The following is a 23,213-nucleotide window of genomic DNA, read 5'->3' on the forward strand; positions in this document are numbered from 1 at the left end:
TTTCATCTCTTATGACAATACAAGACAGAAAGCCATATTCCTCCTCATGATAATGCTGCAGATAACTCAAAGACACTGCCATTTGAGTATTGCACTGTTCGGCAGTCAATTGGTGGGGAACACACTGCACACAGATTTTTCGAAAGTTCAAGTGTTGATGCATTATGGTGTGGGCAGCGCCCACACTAATACCCAGTAACTAATGGATCTTGTCCATATTGATTCTGTGGTTGTCCAATACTAAAGCATTCACTTCTGAAACCATTTCCGGTGTGATGGCAAGATGAGCATGTCCAGGATGAGCATTGTCTTCCAGTGACTTACGCCCCTCAAGGAATTGTTTGTGCCTTTCCACAACACTTGACGGTACACAGCCTTCATCCATCAATGCATTTCATGGCCTCCAACTCCATCCGCAGCCAAAAATCGAATCACTCCTCGTTGCTCCTACTTACTTGCCTGCACATTTGGTAGTGGACGATAACTTGTGTGACCACCTTCTCTTTGGTGTGAAACCACACTGGTGCTATGCAACATCAGATGGTGCACATGCATCAGTCTCTCTATCAGTAGATGGCACAACCATACCCGCAGTTACATGGTGCCACCTTACATGTAATGCAAAGGAAAATGCACTGACCAGGTTTCATTTGAATGAACTTCATAATACTGCACTACCTGATGTTACTTCCATCTGGACCACATATTATTCTCAGAGTATTTACTTTCTCTCATATTTCTTAACTTTCCTTTAAAAAAATCTGCATTTTAAATTAGAAATGAATTTCAGTGTCTCACCCTTTAAGTTCTCTGCATATTCACTGAGATCAATATTTCTTGCCCATCTAATGAATCTTTGATTTGTCCAGACAAGAGGATCTGCATCAATTGTTTCACATTGATGTCTCCGGACTGCAAGTGCCTTTAACAATATGAAATAAAATGTAATGATGACTTATTCTAGAGAAGACAGCATGAGAGACATTAAGATGAATTTAAAAATAAAATACATGAATGAAATGGGTACAAAACCTTGTGTAACACCTAACAAATGTAAAAGAAACAATTTATTGAAAATAATGTGAGCACATATACATTACAAGAAAGTTCCTTTTAAAAATAAAATTCATGAATGAAATAGGTACACAACCTTGTGTAACGCCTAAAAATGTAAAAGAAACAATTTATTAAAAAGAACGTGAGCACTTATATATTACAAGAAAGTACCTGTAAACTTCTGATTGTTTAAGGGACCAAACTCCCATGTATAAAACAGTTTCAAGCTTATGATTATTTTACAAACGAGTTAATGTGTTAAATATTTGATGTGAAGCATGTCAAGTGGAAAAAAAAGTTTAAGAAAGTTGAAATTGCATTTAAATTTGGTTGTAAGTTGCTATGTGCTTCCATTATCAAATAGTGGATTAGTATATTCTGGGTAATTTGCATCCCATTTTAAGCAAAATCTAGTTTTTCATAAATCATCATGTCTCATGATTCATGTGTTGTTCAATGATATAATTTTGCAGGTACATTCACTGCTACATGTGGACACAGTTTGCAAAATTTGTTGGGAATACAATTAGTAGAAAAGGAGGAATAAATTAAAACATCAAGCATGGTGTGCAGTTTTGCTGCATAAACAGCGAAAATGTAGTAAGGGTTTAACTTTTCTCTTGCAAGCAGTAAAGGAAACAAAAGAAAAGTTCAGAGCGGGTATTAAAATCCATGGAGAAGAAATAAAAACTTTGAGGTTCGCCAATGACATTGTAATTCTGTCAGAGACAGCAAAGGACTTGGAAGAGCAGTTGAACAGAAGGGACAGTGTCTTGAAAGGAGGATATAAGATGAACATCAACAAAAGCAAAACGAGGTTAATGGAATGTAGTCGAATTAAGTCGGGTGATGCTGAGGGAATTAGATTAGGAAATGAGACACTTAAAGTAGTAAAGGAGTTTTGCTATTTGGGGAGCAAAATAACTGATGATGGTTGAAGTAGAGAGGATATAAAATGTAGACTGGCAATGGCAAGGAAAGCGTTTCTGAAGAAGAAAAATTTGTTAACATCGACTATAGATTTAAATGTCAGGAAGTCGTTTCTGAAAGTATTTGTATGGAGTGTAGCCATGTATGGAAGTGAAACGTGGACAATAAATAGTTTAGACAAGAAGAGAATAGAAGCTTTCAAAATGTGGTGCTACAGAAGAATGTTGAAGATTAGATGGGTAGATCACATAACTAATGAGGAGGTATTGAATAGAATTGGGGAGAAGAGGAGCTTGTGGCACAACTTGACTAGAAGAAGGGATCGGTTGGTAGGGCATGCTCTGAGACATCGAGGGATCGCCAATTTAGTATTGGAGGGCAGCGTGGAGGGTAAAAATCGAAGAGGGAGACCAGGAGACGAATACACTAAGCAGATTCAGAAGGATGTAGGCTGCAGTAGGTACTGGGAGATGAAGAAGCTTGCTCAGGATAGAGTAGCATGGAGAGCTGCATCAAACCAGTCTCAGGACTGAAGACCACAACATAACAACAATTTTGTGGGTGGTGTTAGTATGAAAAAGTTCTGTAAAAGTGTGAAATTATGTGTAAAGTTCGTTGTAAGTCAATAGGTGCTCTCATCCTCAAATACTGGATGAGTATAGTCTGGATATTTGCACACGGTGAGCATGCTGCCTCAAGACATACACACAAGTTATAACTCTAATGTGTCATATTGTGTTGAATTTTCCACTTAAGATTATACCATTTAATGAGCAGATTATGTCAACAAGTTAAATTTTTAAACTAGATTGCTATTTATCTGAAATACTGAAAATCAGTTTTTGTACCCATTAAAGGTGCAACTGGGTGTGGGTTCTATGGCTCGGCATAAGTCACTTGGTAATATAGATGAAATATTGATCATTAAAATTATGTACTAATTAATATCATTGTCAGATTTATCTGTAATATGCTTCAGTGGCCGTATACATTTCTGTTACACAGATTATACATACAATCATTTAATCACTCACTGTAACCAATATCCGTCTTTTACTGGAAAACTGTGCTGTCTCCTAGAATTAGGAATATAAATGCAAAATATAGACATAAAAACACATCACCTTAGTAAGAAACTTAACAATGGAGATAACTGATACTGAATAGTTTGCTTAGTTAAAATGGTAGCTTGAATCTTAAATTAAGAATGATAAAAATTAGTCATAATGTAACAGCCATTCAAAACATGATAGAAATATATTATTTCCAATGATAATAAATTGACCTGACATCTATTAAGATGTATGCATTGAAATTGGCATCAGTGACCAGGCAGCAGCTGCAGGAACAGTGATTACCAAAAAACATAGGGTGACTAAAACAAGCAGAAGGATTTACATGTGTTCAGTAAAATATATAAAGAAACATAGTACCATATCTTGAAGAAGAAGTCAAAACCTTTAGCTGTGGGCATGTGCAAGTAGAAGATCTGTTGCTTAAGTTTATAAAAATAGTCAACCAAGTACTGGATAGATATGTATATAGTGCAGGGACGACCACAACATGCCAAACTTCACCCATCCAACATGTGCAGGCCACAGCCTGGTATGTCACTCGGCTTTGCTTGGTTCTTCTCAGAAGTACCCAGAACAGTGTGACATTTCATTTAGCATTGCAGTGCAGCATTTTGCAGTTAGCACAACTCTCTCAGTTTGGCAGAATCATGGTGCCAGTGTTTGTTCATTGTGTGAAGGTGTTCACAGGTCCAGATGGATGTTTGCAAAAAGAGGTAGTCTAGTGACCTGTCACCACTGTTCTTTAAAATGAATGGGGTCACAGAAGAGATGGATGAGAATTCTCAGTTCACAAAAGTGATGGGTACCACTTATTTGCTATGAATTGACTTTATAGTACCATGCTGAAAGAATTTAAACTTTTGGATGACAATGAAAGAGCAAAAAATTACAAAGATCAACAGACAGAATTTGTTGTTCTGTACATCAAGTAGAACTCTGAGCTAAATATGCAGGCATGGAGCACTTGAAGAAATTGGTGGTATGAATAGTAAAATTTCTGTACTCATACCCATTGTTCCATTTTTATTTGCAACAGCTTTCAGTGGAAATGAACAAAGAATATAGAGACTTAATATGTTTCTACAAAGTACATTGGTAAGTCAAGCAATATGCTTGAAACAATTTTTCAATTTAAATCTCACTATTCTTGGATTTATGAAGGAAAAACGAGTGCAGCAATGAAGATTAGAACATCTGGAGTGAACTGCAGACTTCCACATTTTAAATTGACTTGACTGCACACTGCCCACAATAAGACACTGCAAGGTGATGATTTTCTTATTTGATGGTGATGCATTTAAAAAGAAACTCATGTTACAGATGGGACACATTCTAATAAACACAATCCAGTTCCCTAAGCTCACTGTCATTAAAGAAAAGTGCAAGTCTTTGAAGAATTATTGTGGCCTTGCAAGGGGGGTTGGGTTGTCTACATCTACATCAACATTTATACTCTGCAAGCCACCCAATGGTGAGTGGCGGAGGGCACTTTATGTGCCACTGTCATTACCTCCCTTTCCTGTTTCAGTCGCGTATGGTTCGTGGGAAGAACGACTGTCTGAAAGCCTCCGTGCGCACTCTAATCTCTCTAATTTTACATTCGTGATCTCCTCGGGAGGTATAAGTAGGGGGAAGCAATATATTCGATACCTCATCCAGAAATGCACCCTCTCGAAACCTGGACAGCAAGCTACACCGCGATGAAGAGCGCCTCTCTTGCAGAGTCTGCCACTTGAGTTTGTTAAACATCTCCGTAACGCTATCACGGTTGCCAAATAACCTTGTGACGAAACGTGCCACTCTTCTTTGGATCTTCTCTATCTCCTCCATCAACCCGATCTGGTACGGATCCCACACTGATGAGCAATACTCAAGTATAGGTCGAACGAGTGTTTTGCAAGCCACCTCCTTTGTTGATGGACTACATTTTCTAAGGACTCTCCCAATGTATCTCAACCTGGTACCCGCCTTACCAACAATTAATTTTATATGATCATTCCACTTCAAATCGTTCTGCACGCATAGTCCCAGATATTTTACAGAAGTAACTGCTACCAGTGTTTGTTCCGCTAGCATATAATCATACAATAAAGGATCCTTCTTTCTCTATATTCGCAATACATTACATTTGTCTATGTTAAGGGTCAGTTGCCACTCCCTGCACCAAGTGCCTATCTGCTGCAGATCTTCCTGCATTTCGCTACAATTTTCTAATGCTACAACTTCTCTGTATACTACAGCATCATCTGCGAAAAGCTGCATGGAACTTCCGACACTATCTACTAGGTCATTTATATATATTGTCATTTATATATTGTCATTTATATATATTGTTCGGAAGAAGAGACCAAACAGCGAGGTCATCGTTCTCATCGGATTAGGGAAGGACGGGGAAGGAAGTTGGCTGTGCCCTTTCAAAGGAACCATCCCGGAATTTGCGTGGAGCAATTTAGGGAAATCACGGAAAACCTAAATCAGGATGGCCGGATGCGGGATTGAACCGTCGTCCTCCCGAATACGAGTCCAGTGTGCTAACCACTGCGCCACCGCGCTCGGTGGGCCTTGCAAGAGTTACAATGATAGTTTTATAAAGATTTTGAGGACACTGTCAATCTTAGATCTGTTTTTGAGCTATTTTCAAGACCATTTACTGTTTCATTTGAAAGCATCCCTGTGCATGTGCAAATGTAAATGATTGACCAGCAAGGTAATTCCAGTTTTAATTACAAATAATTTTAAGTTAAAACTGTTGAGGATATCTACATTGCTTTTCCCAGGTCGATTTTTCGTCTCCATAATGAGGTTGTAAAACTGCTACAATATTTTGATCAACATATTTGTGTGAAAGAAATTTTTTTGATTATGAAACTAAATAAGTAATGATTACATCGCAGCTTGAGTGCAAATCTCTGTGAAATTGGATGTGTCTGTCTATGTGCCAACAGTTTGTACCAGATAAAAATTATATTATGTTTTCGGCAAACCAAAAATAATTAATTAATGCTGAAAACTTGTTTTGTTTGTGATCTATGTTGTTGAAAAATGTAACATATAAAACCAAGTTGCATGTAGTACAACTGTACTGCCATTTAAAAGTGGCGCTTTCACTGTTTTCCCACCTTAGACAGTGTGGCATGGTGGTGGGGAAAATGTTAATCTGGAATGAGTGCTTTGGCACTCAGCCCTGCACATGGCCTGCGAGCCAAGGTCTCGAACATCCCTGAATTAGAGATTGGATGGACACATTATACAATCACTGAAAAGAAACTTCTAAAGAAACAGCAACTATAGCACAAAAGGTGTAAAACAAAAAATAGAGCTATTGATAGAGAGATGCTAAACAAAACATGTTTAACTGTTAGAAGGACATTGCATGAAAGCTTACAGTGACTACACTGACAGAATGGTACTGAAAGCTTTCTCATACAACCTAAAGAAATTCCGGTCATGCGTAAAGACTGTGAGTGACATCACATTTTGTGTCCAGACACTCATGAGTAACACAGTAGCAGAAATGAGTATAGCAAAGCAGAAGAAAAAGTGCTAACTCCAGTTTCAAACATTTCTTTACAAAGGAAGATACAGGAGTTCATCCTCAGTTTAATTCTTGCACAACTGCTAAGATGAGTGATATACATATTAGTGTTGGCAGTGTTGAGAAACAGCTGAAATTACTAAAAATAAACAAGTTTTCAGGGCCCGGTGTAATACCTATTAGATTCTATACAGGTTCCAGGGCCCTGTGTAATCCTTATTAGATTCTATACAGAATTTGTGACTGAGTTAGCAGCTCTTTTTACCAATATATACCATAGCTCTAACAGACAAAAAATTGTGCCCAGTAACTACAAAAGGCACAGTCACACCTGTCTACCAGAGGACTAGCAGAGGTGATCCACAAAACTGTTTTCCAATCTGACTGATATCCAGCCATTGCTAAAGATTAGAACATATTCCTAGTCAGATGCAATGAAATGTCTCAAACACAAAGCCCTCTTCCACTCTAGCCAGCATGGATTCCAAGTACATCATTCATGTTTTGAATCACTTTTTCACTTGACATGCTGAAAGCCATGGAGCAAGGCAGTCATGCGGGTGCAGTATTTATTGGCTTCCAGTGTTTAAATCAGTACCACAGCAATGCATATGAATGAAAATACAATCATATATTTCATTTCAAATGAAATTTTAGATTGGATTGAAGATTTCTTGGTAGGGAGAATGCAGCATGTTAGCACTGACAAATGTAGAAGTAACTTCAGGCATGCCCAAAGAAAATGCATTGAGACCCTTGCTGTTCATAATGTATGAGATATTAGTGACCCATCAGACAGTGTTAATAGTACCATCAAACTTTTTTACAGATAATGCAGTCATTTATAATAAATGCTGTCTGAGAAGAAGCTGCACAAATGTGCAGGGAGATTTTGGTAATATTTCATAGTGGTGTATAGACTGGTGGCTTGCTTTAAATATTCAGAGATGAACAAGTGTGCATATCACAAAATGCAAAATTGCAATGCCATATAACCACAATATCAATGTGTTACAATTGGAATCAGCCAACTCATACAAGTACCTAAGTGTGACAGTATGTGAGAATATGAAATGAAATAACAGTGTAAGGTCAATAATAGGTAAAGCAGGTAGTAGACTTCAGTCTAGCACTTTGAAAATGGAGTCAGTCTGCAAAGGAGGACTGCTTACAAAACACTTGTCTGATCCATCTTTAAACATTGCTTATGTGGGTGGGAGCCATACCAAATAGTTTGTTACAGGAGATATTGAACATATACAAAGAGGGAAACACAAATGTTGACAGGAGTATTTGAAGCACATAAAAGTGTCACAGAACTGTCGAAAAACTTGAAAAGTCATACACTTAAAGATAGATGCAACTATCCCATAAAAGCCTACTTACAAAGGTTCAAGAACAAGTATTGAGGAATCTAAGAATGTACTCTGCATGCTGTGTATTGCTCCCACAGGTGCCTTGAAGACAAGAATAGACTAATTACAGCAAGCAGAGAGGCATTTAAGAATCAGTCATCTCATGCTCCACATGTGAATGGAGTGTGTACTATGGGAATCACTTTCTACCATACACTTCCCAGTGGTCTGGATGTAGATGTAGATCAACTCTGTGACATTAGTGTTAAAAATTCTTTAAATGAATGCAAAAGTCACACACTAACAGTCTTCTGAATGTTTGCTCTCAGCTTTTCCAGTGGCAAGGGATGTACCTCAGGAAGCACATGTTAAACATTTTCATTGCACTCTGCTTTTTTTCCTTTCTCTATGCACTCCACTAATAAAATTTTCAGTGGTTGTTCAGGAATGTCTTCTGAGTATTTTGTTACCAGAGGTCCATGGTCTCCAAAAGCTCATTGCACAATAATAAAGTACTTATATTTACTTGATTTCTAACCCCAGTTACCTCTGTTTCTGTGAAAATATCTTCACAACAGTGAATATGCCTGTAATATGCAAAAACTAGAACTTCCAAAACAAAACAAAAGTAATGCAAGACCCTTCAACAGATGCAGAAATACCATGATGTAGTTGCTGTCACTCTGCTAACAGCTCAGCCTTGTGTCATTTAGCTGCTCTTCCACTGCATTCAGTGAATCTGTAGATGAAGTGGATATTGTCTATCCCTTTATCAGTAAACCTATCCATACTGCATTGTGTCTCATTGTTAACACAGAACTAACACTGCTAGAAAAGCAAACCCATGTGAGAACTGAGCAGCACTGATTGCAAGATTGAGAACAAAGACTAAGCAGCAGGTATGAATGGAACAAGACATACAATGCACACTGTTCACATTTGCATTGTGGCTTGGAACCGTTGGGCCTTCATGGCCTGTCCGTGCGGAGTTCAGTTCAGATATTTTCAGTGAAATAGAGTACAAAGATAAATGTGAATAAGAAATCAAACAAAACACAGTTATTCTGTAATGAGCAACCAGAGATCAAGAGTCCCTTATAACAAAATACCCCAAACATGTTCCTGAAAAGCAAACGAAAATCTTCCAACAGGGTTTCGGTTCACCTTGTATATATGAAAACAGAAATAAAATACAAACTTTTCGAATATGTGCTCTAAAGAAAACAAAAGCCATCTATCCAAATGAAATGGATAAGAAATATGATATAAAAGTCTTTAGTGTGTAGTAATTCCTTGAAAATGTCTTGATCACTAAATACTGAATTTGTGATGCTTTCTGAGTAAGCATCATCAGATAAAATATGCTTAGGAAAGACTATACAAGTGAGCAGTACAAGAAAAATGTAGACTCTCATGCACTATTGCCATTAGGGAAAAAAGTTCTGGCAGAATGTAATAATTTAGGAGTAGAGGAGACAACTCATTTGACAGTACAAGTTTTGAATAACATCTCATTTTTCAAGCCACATCAGTTCGAATAGAGTTGTCAACTTTTGATGGCTATCTCCGCCACTGGTGTCAGGAGTAAAATCCAGTGACTGTCAGTGGTTTTTACTCCTGACAATGACGGTGGAGGTAGCCATCAAAAGCTTGAGTATTTTATTTGAATTGGCACAGCTCAAAAACAGCAGATTTTATCGGTCATGTCGTCACAAAAGACTCCAAGGACAGTAGACACGTTAAGTCATTGACAGGTGCACAAGAAAAATGAAAACTTTGTTAGCTATCAGATGAATCCTTTGGTGAGTTAGAGTAGACATGCGCATACATACCTGTGCTCACCTGCCCCCCCCCCCCCCTCCCCTGCACACACACACACACACACACACACATATACGCACACCAGTTACATTGTGCCACGTGTGTGTGTGTGTGTGTGTGTGTGTGTGTGGAAGGGGGGGGGGGGGGGGGTGTAGTGGTGTGCATGTGATGTGCGCAACCTCCTCATAATATTCGTCCAAAAGCTAACAAAGTTTTCAATCTTTTTTGTGTGTCTGTTGATGACTCAATTCTTCTTACTATTTGAGAGTGGTCTCCTTTCCTCCTAAGTTATTTATGAAATGTATAGTAGTAGCAGAATAGTGTTTCAGTTAGGAATATCTAAATTTCAGGTGCAATGAATGACAACCAGACATAAAATGCTGTTTTTATTTTTAATTATGTATTTGCAATTAGAATATTAACATATCATCATTTTACCTGTCTGTCATATTTCATCATTCTTAAAAGGTGAATTCCATGGACAATAGAGGCTTGGTGAAATTTCCTTGTTACACCAAGAAATTTCTCCAGCTCCTTCTTGCTGAGGTGATCCAGCATCCTTGCATCCACCATGTTTGTTGCAAAATTCTCTGAATACTGGTAAATAATACATAAAATGTGACTTGATATTTCACCTCACAAATATGTACTAATAATTTATAAGAATAATAATGAAATGAGAAATAAAAATATTTGTTTGCTTACTACATTAGAGAGATTAATATTAAAACTTAAGTTAAAAATTGATGGAAAATCAAGTTATAGTGGATAATAACAATGTCATAAGTAAATATATGAAGGAAAGTCTAATGTGAGTGCCTAAAAAATTTATATTTTAAAATATTTCAAAGACAGGCACTACTTGTAAGAAATAATTTTTTCCTAAAACATAAAGGAAAGGCAAGATACAGTTGTTATAGATATCTGCAAGTGAAGTTTCAATATCTACTATTGACCCTCCAATTTCTTTTATACACTCTCAAAGGAACAATTAAACAGAATAACGGACAAGAGGGAAAGAGTAAACAGGTTCTGTATTGAAACTTCCTGGCTGATTAAAACTGTGTGCCCGACCGAGACTCGAACTCGGGACCTTTGCCTTTCGCAGGCAAGTGCTCTACCAACTGAGCTACCGAAGCACGACTCACGCCCGGTACTCACAGCTTTACTTCTGCCAGTACCTCGTCTTCTACCTTCCAAACTTTACAGAAGCTCTCCTGCGAGGAGAGCTTCTGTTAAGTTTGGAAGGTAGAAGACGAGGTACTGGCAGAAGTAAAGCTGTGAGTACCGGGCGTGAGTCGTGCTTCGGTAGCTCAGTTGGTAGAGCACTTGCCCGCGAAAGGCAAAGGTCCCGAGTTCGAGTCTCGGTCGGGCACACAGTTTTAATCTGCCAGGAAGTTTCATATCAGCGCACACTCCGCTGCAGAGTGAAAATCTCATTCAGGTTCTGTATTGAGAGGAAAGGGAAAAATTCATTGTGTTTTGACTGTGCCAATTGCTGATGTAATATAATGACTGAATGGTAGTGTAAAAAAGATGCATGAAAATGAATTAATGTAAAAACTAACAAACAGGAAATTAGAAAAAGTGAAAAGAAAGTAAATGTGATAATCTAATAATGGAAGTAGTAATTCTGATGGAAACGTTTCTGTTGGCAGTAGTAGTGGCAACTTTGAGGACAACAATTGAAATATCTGAAATGTGTTTTTCAAGCATTCAAGATTTTCACTTTTCAAGTGTGATGGTAAGTGACTAATATTCCCTTTTTACCAGTTACAAAACTTCTGTTTATCTCTTAAAGAATGAAATGTTCTGCTGTCACCTTTATTAATTGACAGAGAATTTACTACTAGATGGTACACCAGTAACACTGTTCTCAACAGAGTTTGAATAGAATCTTGGCTCTGTGGAAATAACAGGACAGATGAGAGCATAAAGTCGCAGTGAAATGAGAGAAAATGCTTATAAAATTCCATAGATGAAAGAGGAAAACAAAGAAAATGATAGATGTGCCTTTCCTATTGCCGTAGCCAGTATTTAATTCAAGGGAGGGAAGTCATGTGAACCATCTATCTGTAAATCATGTGAACTTTGTTCTGAATATTATCATATTTTAACTGTTTGTGTATCATATTTTTTTTTTAGGTAGAGACAGGGAACCAGCCCAGCATTTGCCTAAACAAATGTGGAAAACTTGTTCCCAAACAAGACATTCATTGCATACTGTTGACATTTGCATTGTTGCTCAGATATTTTTAGTGAAATAGAGATGCAAAGATAAATGTAGGTAAGAAATCAAACAAAGCTCAGTTATTACATAATGAGAAATCGTAGATCAAGAGTCAGTTATACTGAAATACCCAGAAAATATCCCTGAACAACAAACAGAAATTTTACAGTGGGGTTTGAGTTCACTTAAAACCCACACTCAGTGTGGGTGGTGTACTAGACCAATGGTCATTAATCTATTGTGCAAATTCAGTTTGGTATTGTCTCACTTCCATACATTTAAAGCTAGCATTCTGTGCATTATGCTATATGAGTCGGTCAAAATGATAAATAAACTAATAACAACCAGGGTGGCAGTTCTTCTGGAAAACTGGAATTATCATGGAATTACATTTTACCTGGAAAAATCAGGGAAATCTCAAGGAATTTCATAAAATCGCAGGGAATACTGCATTTTTAACCTAGCATTCAACTTAAAATTTATTGAGTTTTATAAACCACAAATTTTAAAGTACTTAATGTTTCAAAGTGTGTTGATTATATGAGTATTATACCATTTAAATTATTGATGTTTAAAAACTGCAGTTAAACTACTGCTTAAGGCTGGTATTTAGCACAACTGAAAGGAAGGAAAAGTCATTATTGTGGTATGCTGCCCCCAACCCCTCCTGCTCATTGTTAATTTATCAGCTTCTTCTTGGCACCATCTTCCTCCTCACACTTGGAATTCTCAGAGATTTTTTTTTTCTGAGTTTGAGTAGCCCCCCTGGCACCTTTTGAGAACATAAAAATTCAAATGTGTACAGTGGAAAAGAGAGGAAAAGAAACAGGGAAATGAGGCAACAGAAAGAGACTGAAAGGGTTGGGGAGACTGGGGATTGAAATGTGAACTTGAAATAACAATACCTGAGAAAGACAGAATAAGAGATGGATTATAAACTAATGGCTGGTGTGAAAAAATCATTGAAAGAAGGGCCCTACCAAGAGAAGACCTCACTATATTCTGAGAACCTATTACTAATGCCATCATAACCATAAAATGAGGTGCTACTGTGTGATATACCCAATGTGGAAGACATGTGAGGGAGTGGAGGAATGGGGGAAAAGAAACAGGTCAGAAAATAGAAGATATAGAAAACAAAAAATTGAGTGGAGAAAATGAGTAGCTACTGAAAATAAAAGCTGGGTGAAAGAAGTTAACACAAAATAAGGACAGGTGGGTGGGGAGAACTAAGAGCATGTTGCAGTGCCAGTTTCCAGCTGCATAGTTCTGAGAAAATGTTGTCATTGGGGGGAGAATAGAGATGGCGTGTGTGATGAAATGGGCATCTAGGTCAGATCTGTCATGTTGTAGCCACACTGTGCAACAAGATGTTGTGTGTTGCCAGCATACATCCTCTATCTACGCCCATTCACTCTAACTAGTAACTTGATGGTAGTCATACCAATGTCATACCAATGTGGTAGGCTGAAAACTGTGTACATCAGGTACTTGACATGTGTCATTTCAGAGTTGGCTCTCCCGTTGATGGTATACATTTTATCAGTTATGGGACTGGTATAGGTGGTGGTAGGAGGGTACATACATCAAGTTTTCAGTGGTGCTGGTCAGAGGGATATGAGCCATAAGGTTGGAAATGGATGCAGAAGAAGCGTAGGGTCCGTAAAGATTTTTTTTTTTCTTTTTTTTTCTTTCTTTCTAGGTGTGGTGGGCAAAATGTCAGACACAATCGACCTCATTTCATGGCACGATTTTAGAAAGTAATAGCCTTGTTGAAGTAGCTGATTAATACAGTTAAGAGTGACTGAATGACAAGACTTGGACTCCTAAGTACTTTTTTGGAGAGATGAGCAGTACCAGGATTGGTTTGAAGGCCTCAGCAATCTATTTGTGGACTAGGCTGATGGAGTAATTATGTCCAGTGAAGGCTGATTTGATAATGGTGGTGTATTGCTGTAAAGTGTCTGCATGTGAACAGATATGTTTGTCTCAAACGCTAAGGCTGTATGGAAGGGAATGTTTGACATGGAAAGGGTGGCAGCTGTCAAAATGTAAGTACTGTTGCTTGTTAGTAGGTGTAATGTGAACACAAGTATACAGCTGACCTTTGGTGAGAATGAAGTCAACATCAAGGAAAGTGGCATGAGATTCAGAATAGGACCATGTGAAATTTAATTGCAAAAATGTATTTAGAGATTGCAAAAATTTTAACAGGTTATCCTCACTAAGAGTCCAAATGGCAAAGATGTCATCAGAGTATCTAAACCAAACCTTGGGCTGGGATACTGGAAAAGTCCTCTTCAAGTGACCCCATGAAAAGGTTGGCATAGGAAGGAGCTATCTTGCTTTCCATGACTGTGCCTCAGATCTGTTTGCTTTATCTACTCTTCAAAGGTAGAGTAATTGTTTCCAAGTATAAAGTTGATAAAGGCAAGCAGAAAGGACATCATAGGTTTTGGTGCTGGTTGATGTAATGTTCTACAACAGACAGACTATATCCATGGGGAATGTTGGTGTAGAATGAGGTGGTGTCAATAATGATAAGGAAGATATGTGATGGGAGTGAGATGGGCACAGATTTCAGACAAACTATGAAATGGTTGGTGTTTTTGATACAGGAGGTGAGTCTTTTTACCATAGTTCACAGGTAATGCAGATATATGTTCAGTGGGTGGTTTGAAACCAGCAACTATGGAATGGCCAGGTTGACTGGGTTTGTGGAGCTTAGGAAGAAGGTAAAAAAGGGGAAGTGCATGATTTGGGTGGAGTAAGAAGTTGAGTGGATTGAGATGCTAGTCCTTGTGAGGAGCTTGAGATTTTAAGGAGGTACTGTAGGTCAGTTTGTATCAGAGTATATTGATGCAGATGCTCTATGTGGAAGTATCAGAAAGCTGGCATAGTCTCTCACTTACATACTCCCATTGGTCAAGCATCACAGTGGTAGATCCCTTGTTTGCCGGGAGAATAATAATGGAGTCATCAGCTTTTAGGAAAGGAAGATTTTTGCTTGCAGTGTTGGCTCCATTACTGTTTATGAGTTTGCATGTAACTCTTTGTTTACGGTTCACCAGGCACTGCAGGGCCTTCTCCCAATCGTCTTTCACTGATTTATTTGCAAATTTGATAGTACTTTTTTTTCTTTCCTTCTTGCCACTTATCTTCCTTCTCAGTGATTCTTTCACATTTTTGTGTGTTTGTCTTTCACTAAACTCTGCTGATCAACTGTAAATTGCAACATCTTGCATTATTTTCTCACCCAAATGCAGTAGTTTCCATTTTCTCAAACAATTTTCTCTTTCTATTTGCTCTGTTTTTAAGCTTTTTTTCGGTGTACATGTCTTTTCCATTAACTTTCCCAATGATAATTTACTATTGTAATTCTTTTTCTATCATAACTTTTTCCTATCATATAGCCCACTTTTCTTGCAAGAAGTACCGCCCCCCCCCCTCCCCCCATAACCTCTTGTTAACCCTTGCCCTCAAAATTTTGGTGTGAATGTTTCTATATTGTTCTGATCTTTATCGATGCTTGTCTTCCTTTTTTCTCACATCCTCCCTCCTGCCTTCTTCTTCTTTTTTGCCACTCCCATCATCTCTAATACACCAAACTCTCCTCTGTTGCCTCAATGAACCCATCACATATCATATCCAGTCCTTTGAAAAATGTTTTTGCACTGCCCAGACTAAGATTCCACATTCTGGTTCTTGAAATTTGCACATCCCTGGGAGCTATCCCTAAAGGCCTTACATTGAAAGTCCTTATTTCTGGATGTAATCCCTCTCTGCACCAGCCCCTTTTACAGTTTCAAATACAGTCATCTCTTGCATGTACCAGCTAATCTGCAAGTTACATGCCTTATGTGCCTATTTCCAATCCAACAGACATATCTCCTTCTACAAAACCTGCAGTTATCTGCCCCTCATGATTCCTTGGATGGTATCATCCATCAAGCCAGCTTTGTACTGCAACAACAAGTGAGACTTCACTTCAAAAAGCTGTCCTACCTTCTCCTAAACTATCTCCTGTCTCTCTCCAACTCCCTACACAGTCACACCATTAATCACCATTCCTGTCCTACAAACCAGTCTTGGCCAACCTTCTTAACATTTCCTACTCTTTGCCGCTGCCTCCCACGGCAATGGTAACTCATGATTAGAAGAACCAGCCACAATAGTACAGTATTTTCAACTTCTAATCTAAGGCCCTTGAATTGTCTGTATTATTCAAGAGTTCCACTTGCAGCCATAAACCTGCATTTATTCATGCTGCATTGGTTAAGGACATACTTTCTTTCAGACATAATGTCACCTGGAAATATCACTTAAAACCCAATCTCAAAGCATTTTCAACAGCAAATCTGACATTGAACTCTGCCTTGACTGTTCTGACCATGATTCCAACTTGATGCACCACCATTACCTGCAAATCACCCCTTACAAGCATTCCAAGAATGCCTAAAATCCAGCATTGCCCCACAACCCTTTCTCAGGTCCCTACAACGCAATCAAAACCTGTCCTCTGCAAAACTATAGGCTCTTCATTCCATAAAAACTGATAACTCCATTATTATCCTCCTGTCAGGCAAGAGATCTACCACTGTGGTACATCAACAATGGGAGTATGTAAGAAAGGACCTACGCCAACTGTTTGACACATCTACATATAGCATCTGCCATCAAGGTACCATCCCTGTGATACAAACTGACTTACGGCACCTCCTTAAAACCATAGCCCCCCTCCCCCCAAGGACTAACAACTCGACCAACAGAACTTCTTACCCCAACCAGGTCATGCACTTCCACGTTTTACATTGTTCCTAAGCTCTACAAACCCAGTCTCCTAGCCATCCCTTAACTGCTGGCTTCAAAGCACCCACTGAATGTATTTCTACCTTAGTTGATCAACATCTATAACCTGTAGTACAAAGACTCCCCTCTACATTAAAAACACTAACCAGTTCCTAGTTAGTCTGAAATCTGTGCCTGTCTCACTCTCACCACATACACTGCTTGCAATTATTGATACCACCTCCCTCTGTACCAATATTCCCCATGTATATATCTGTCTGCTGTTAAAAATTACCTCAACCAGCATGCAACCCATGACATCCTTCCTGCTCACCTTTATCAACTTTATACTTATGAACCACTACTTTACCTTTGAGGAGCAGACATACAAACAAATCTGGGGCACAACCATGGAACATAAGATGGCTCCTTCCCATGGCAATCTTTTCCTGGGTCACATGGATGCCAGCCCAAGGTTTGGTTAAGATACATTAATGTCATGTTTGCCATATGGACTCATAGTGAGGCTAACCTGTTAAAATTTTAGCAGTCTCTAACTAAATTCTCTAAATTAAATTTCACATGGTCCTCTTCCAAATCCCATTTACTTCCCTTGATGTTGACATCATCCTCACCAAGTGTCAGCTACACACTTGTGTTCACATTAAATCTACCAACAAGCAACAGTACTTAAATTTTGACAGTTGCCATCCTTTTCATGTCAAACGTTTCCTCCACTGCAGCCTCGGCATTCAAGGCAAATGTATCTGTTCAGATGCAGACACTTTACAGCAGTACACCACCATTCTCAACTCAGCCATCATTGCACATAATTATTCCATCAGCTCAGTTCATAAGGGTAAAAAAACCACCCCTCTTGTCACTCAGTCACTCTTCTCTTAACTGTATTAATCAGGAACTTCGACAAGGCTATGAGCTCCTAAAAAGAGACCCATTCCGTCTGACATGTTACCCACCATACCTAGAATAGTTTTTTATGGAGGGGGGCCTCCACCCAATTTACACAATATTCTGTTCAGACCCTATGCTTCTTCTGCACCCATTTTCCTATCTTATGGCTCCTATCCCTGTGACCATCCCAGCTGCAAGACTTGCCGTGTATACCACCCTACCACCACCTAGACCAGCCCTGTAACCAACAAAACACATACTACCAAAGTGAGAGCCACCTGTGAGATGTTGTTATGTAAACAATGTTTGGCCTTTCACATTGGTATGACTACCACCAAGTTATCAGCTAGGACGAATGGGCTTAGACAGAGGAGGTATTCCGGCAACACACAAGATCTTGTAGCAGAGCATGCTCTATGAAAGACAGTCTTGACCTTGGTGCCCGTTTCCACACACATGTCATCTGGATTCCCCCCCCCCCCCCCCCCCCCCCCCCACCCTCTGCTGACAGCATTTCCTCAGAACTATGCAGGTGGAATTACAACAGTACTTGATTCTCACCACCCACCTGGTCTTAATTTACCTTAATTTCTTTGGTCTCAGCAATTATTTTCAATATCCATTCCTTTTCTTCCCTGACTTTTAGTTTTCTAGATCTTCTATTCAATGACCTGTCTATTTTCCCCCACTCCTTCCCTCCCTCACATGTCTACCACGTAAAATGCACTTAGTTTCCTGCTCTTATTAACTCTTGCACAATGTTTTGTCAGTAATCTCTACCTTGCTTTTAGCCTGTCTTCCACCTTTAAGCTCTCAGATTTTCAAATCTTTTCCAGTGCAGTTCCCAACAATCAGTCTTTTATTCCCATCCCATATGGTCTCCCATGACTTTTTTGTAACTCTTTCTACTTTCTAAACCTTGCCAGTCCTTTTCCTTGATCCCTCTTCTTCCCCCTTCAGCCCTTCTGATGGAGGAAGGAGCTACTGGCTTTGAAAGCTTGCACATTTCCTTAAGTTTTACATGTGTTTCCTCCTGTGACTGCTTGGTACGTAGATTTTTTATCCATCCAATTATATTATGTTTTCATGTACAGTATTTTTAAAACTTGATTGTTTTCATTGATATATTGTTATTGTTTATTATATTCTGAGCACAAGATGTCATAACTCTAGGTGAAGGCTGTCTTTCCTCCTTTTTTCTGTCAAGTTCCCACAGACAGGGGAAAAATTTGAAACAATTGAACAGGTAAAATTAACTAGGTTTTCATTTTCTACACTTCACTGACCTCATGTAATATCTGATCATTGTTATCACTGTAAATTAAGGCCATATGTTCTGAATTAACCTCTATTTGTGAATCTGATGTCCAGTATTTTTCTTCTACAACCTAACAGAGTACATCTTTTTGTCATGATTTGATAAAGCAAATATTGTTTGTATTACAATTACTGACTAAAAGCAGTTGGATCCAAAAGCAAGTTTTGAGTTGCTGTTACTTGATTATGATCTTTCCTGTGAAAATTTGACCACAGCTTCACCTCATCACATTTAGGTACTATTTGACAGAAAATAGACATATGAATCTACAAAAACCATAATGATTCTTTATTTAAATTTTTCATAACATTACAGACTGAAATTTACTCTAGTTATATTTTCAGTGGATTTGATATTTTACACACACACACCTTCTGTATCAAAATGCTCTCTCTGTCACACAGATTCTGCAGTCACATATCATTCTGCTGGTGGTGTTAAGTATGATCAACGATGAACATTTGTGACAAGTTAAAATTCTGTGCTGGACTGGGACTAGTCACTAGTTCATTTACATATTTTTTTAAAACTCCACAGAGGCACTTCCACATTACTGCAGGACTAGCATCTCTGGGAGAAAGGATGTATCGAAGAGTTTGAGTTGCAGGGAGAGGTCCCCAGAGGTGGGATTGACTTTTTGGATCCATAGCGGCTCATGGTCTTGTGGTAGAGTTCTTGCTTCCCACGCACGGGGTCCCAGGTTCGATTCCCGGCAGGGTCAGGGATTTTTCCTGCCTCGTGATGACTGGGTGTTGTTGTGTCGTCTTCATCATCATCATTCATCCACATTATGGTCGGAGGAAGGCAATGGCAAACCATCTCTGCTAGGACCTTGCCTAGTAGGGCAGTGTGGGTCTCGCACATCATCCCCTATGCTCCTCGGAGTATGGGATCTCATCATCATCATCATACACAGTTATGTGGGTTAAGATCCAAGGTATGATGCACTGCAGCCATTCACCCTGAAGGGGTTTCATTTCGGTGTAAATGGTGACAAAATTTTGCATGATGCTCAGTAGCATTAAAAAGGTTGTAATATCCAGAACTGTTGTGTGGTGTAATGGATATGGTAAGGATTTCACATGCAGGAGGTTGTGGGTTTTAATTTCATCATGAGCATTAATTTTTATTGAAATGACTTTGATCATAATTTTTATTCAATTAATTGATTTAAATGTAATTTTTTATTTCTATTCCTTTGTCACATCATTTTAATCATATCAGCTTCTTCATTTGCTCTCATTTTTCTTCCTATAACTCTTTTTCTACTTGAAATCTTTTTTCATGTGTTTTTGTTTAATTTTATGTATTAATTTTGGTATAATTTCTTTTGTTTTTATTATTGTATTTTTTTTGTCGAGATTATTACATTCATTATATCTATTCTTCATATTGCTTGAATTTTGTTTGATATATAAACCCATCCGTTGTTTAAATCTTCATCTGTGTTATTTTGTCCATAGTGCATTACGAATTTAGGCTACATTTTAAATGCTTCGATGATGATTACCATGAAAAAAATGCACATCTTGTAATAGAAAATGCATTTTTCGCCCCCCTTTATATTCAAAATAAATATATTATTTTGTTTTTGTTTTTTAACTGTTGGAGCAGAATGTTCAAATAATAGATTGTTATAACAGATAAATGTAATTAAATTCAGATTCACAAAAATTCTGAGTGGAGGAAGAATGATACAAAGAAAAAATGAAACACATTAAAAAGTTCATATGATGATTAAAATGATGTGACAAAGGAATATAAATAAAAAATTACATTTAAACCAAGTAACTGAATAACAATAATGATCAAAGTAATTTTGATAAAGATTTAAAAATAAAAAAATTCATGTACTTGACAAGGTTTGGAACCCACAACCTCTTGTATGTGAAGCTCTGACCCTACCCATTACACAACACAACCAGTCCACAGAGTACAACTTTTTAATGCTACTGAGCATCATGCAAAATTCTGAAATTTATTTTTGTCAATTACTCCAAACAAGGGCCCACCGGAGTGAATGGCTGCAGGGTGTGATGCTTGGGATCTTAACACACATCACCATATATTTGGTTTCAAAAAGTCAGTCTCACCACTGGGTACCTCTCTTTGTTGGTCACAGTGTTGAGCTGTTACTAAGAAGATCTGTTTTTGCTCTCTATCAGAGAATACACCATAGAGAACATCTATCTCAATTTAAAATAATGGACTGTGCCAGAACTCAAACCTGAATGCAATGTCCAGTGGAGAATATTCTCTACAAAGATGTAACAATACATCATTTGTAAAATTACAGTGAGACAGAATGGGCTTTCATTACTTATCTTCAGAACATAAAATTTGCTTCCTGAAGTAAGTAACTGTCAATCAATCTGTCTTCTTGATGTTTTACAGTTTTCTCAAATTAAAAATCTCCTCTTGATACAAAATAATTTCTTTTGTTCTAGTAATGACAAAATAATGATTCAGATAATGAGAAACAAATAATACTTTCAGTTTTGTCCCTCTCCTTTCTTTTCTTTTCTTTTTCTCTCTTTCTTTCCACTTTTTAATTAGGCACACAAGAGCGCTTCAACAGCTGTATGAGTAAATTTTTACTAACAATAAAATAAAACAATTTGAGTGAATCAATTTAATACATTACCCCACGAATCCTATTTACTTCCCATTACTCGTCTCTTGTTTCCTCTGTTTTACTTTAACTCTCATCTTCTCTCATGTAGGTATTTTATGCTTACCTGAGCAAGACCAAGGTCTGGTAGCCACTCACTGGACACCCATGTGTGTCCTAGCTGTGCTATACATGGGTATCGCACAAGTGCAGGGTGCCTATGCTCTTCAATAGCCAGGCGAAGCTTTTTTCGGTGCATAGGATGAGTTATTCCTAGCCCCAGTTCTAGCTCAACATCGCTAAGTTCAAGAAGCACCTGAAATTTGTGTTTTTTCATTAGATAATTTGGTTTTCATTAGAGTTAATTTAAAGTTTTATAAATTTTTGGATGTATCATAATACTAAACTCAAATGTATATAGCTAGCGAGAAGATACAGTATCAACGTTATGATAATGATTAAAATTTGTTCTACTGTATTCATTTATGTATTAATTCAACGATTTCCATGATGTGTTTCATAATCCCACCATGAAGGAGAATGAGTCTTAAGGGATGTGGAAGGAGTCAAGTTATACACTAACAGGTACAAGCAGATACTCAAGGCTATTTCTGTGAAAGATTTGGACTTTTTTCAATATACATCTATCATTAGCAAACATTACAGTTTTCTAAGGTGCTCTTTTTTGGTGAATGATTTGTGCAGGTAAGGAACTGGATTGGACCAAGTATTGAACCACACAGGATACCACATTCAAAGAGACTCTCCGTTTCCTGCTTTAGCGATATGACTCTATTCATGCAAGGCAAATATCTTTATACTACAGGGCTTCAGTTTCCCTGTTAAATTTTTATCTTCACACATTCAAATTCGTTGAAAAGCTCAAAGAAAATGTCATTTGGATAATTTTTCTTGTTTTTGATATTGTATGTTATGAGGGTCGGATGAAACGAAATGCCTCCACCTCTGAAACTTGGGTTTTGGTGAGAATATTTTAATAAACCAAATGCACAAATAATCCTTAGAATTTGCTCTTAAATTAATGATGTTCTTTTCCACATATGCACCAGACAATTGGATGCTCTCTGCCATTAACAAACAAGTTCTCTGAAGCTGTCAGGGAAATGTAGACACACAGCCTCCAGCAGTTCGCAAACTTTATCTAATATTCATAGTGATGTCCCCACAGATTGTTTTTCATTACTGGTAACAGATGGTAGACCAACAGCACCAAATCTAGACTGTATGGAGGATGCTATATGGCTGTGAACTTCATTTTGTGCTGTGGCACTATATGAAGTGTGTAGTCTGGTACAGTCATGCTGCTGGAAGATATTTCCCTTTTTCTTTCAGTTCCTTGTTATTCATCATATCAAAGTTTGAGATGTTGTGATGTAACACTGAACTGATTGGTGTTCCATGTTTTGCTTGTTCAGCTCAGTGGCCATGTCACATGACATCCAACTCTTCCTTTGTCATGCAAGTCAGACATTCCTGCACCATCAACTTTATTCTTACTGGACCAAAGATGGGCAGTGCTCTAGATCAACACAGTCACCATAAAGATAAATGGTTAGCATT

General features: G+C 38.0%; 1 protein-coding gene across 1 annotated transcript in view; it reads right to left on the bottom strand.

Annotated features, from left to right (window-relative positions):
* Positions 1 to 23,213, bottom strand: part of LOC126474337 (kazrin) — an 857,979-nt gene that overhangs the window by 77,788 nt on the left and 756,978 nt on the right. The window contains exons 15-17 of the mRNA XM_050101804.1: positions 21,760 to 21,948; positions 10,212 to 10,370; positions 799 to 922 (exon numbers count right to left, since the gene is read on the bottom strand). Coding sequence (XP_049957761.1) covers positions 799 to 922; positions 10,212 to 10,370; positions 21,760 to 21,948 — 472 coding nt within the window. The remainder of the gene's footprint in view (positions 1 to 798; positions 923 to 10,211; positions 10,371 to 21,759; positions 21,949 to 23,213) is intronic.

The sequence above is a fragment of the Schistocerca serialis genome, chromosome 4 (assembly GCF_023864345.2).
Source record: "Schistocerca serialis cubense isolate TAMUIC-IGC-003099 chromosome 4, iqSchSeri2.2, whole genome shotgun sequence".
NCBI classification, from domain to species: Eukaryota; Metazoa; Arthropoda; class Insecta; order Orthoptera; family Acrididae; genus Schistocerca; species Schistocerca serialis.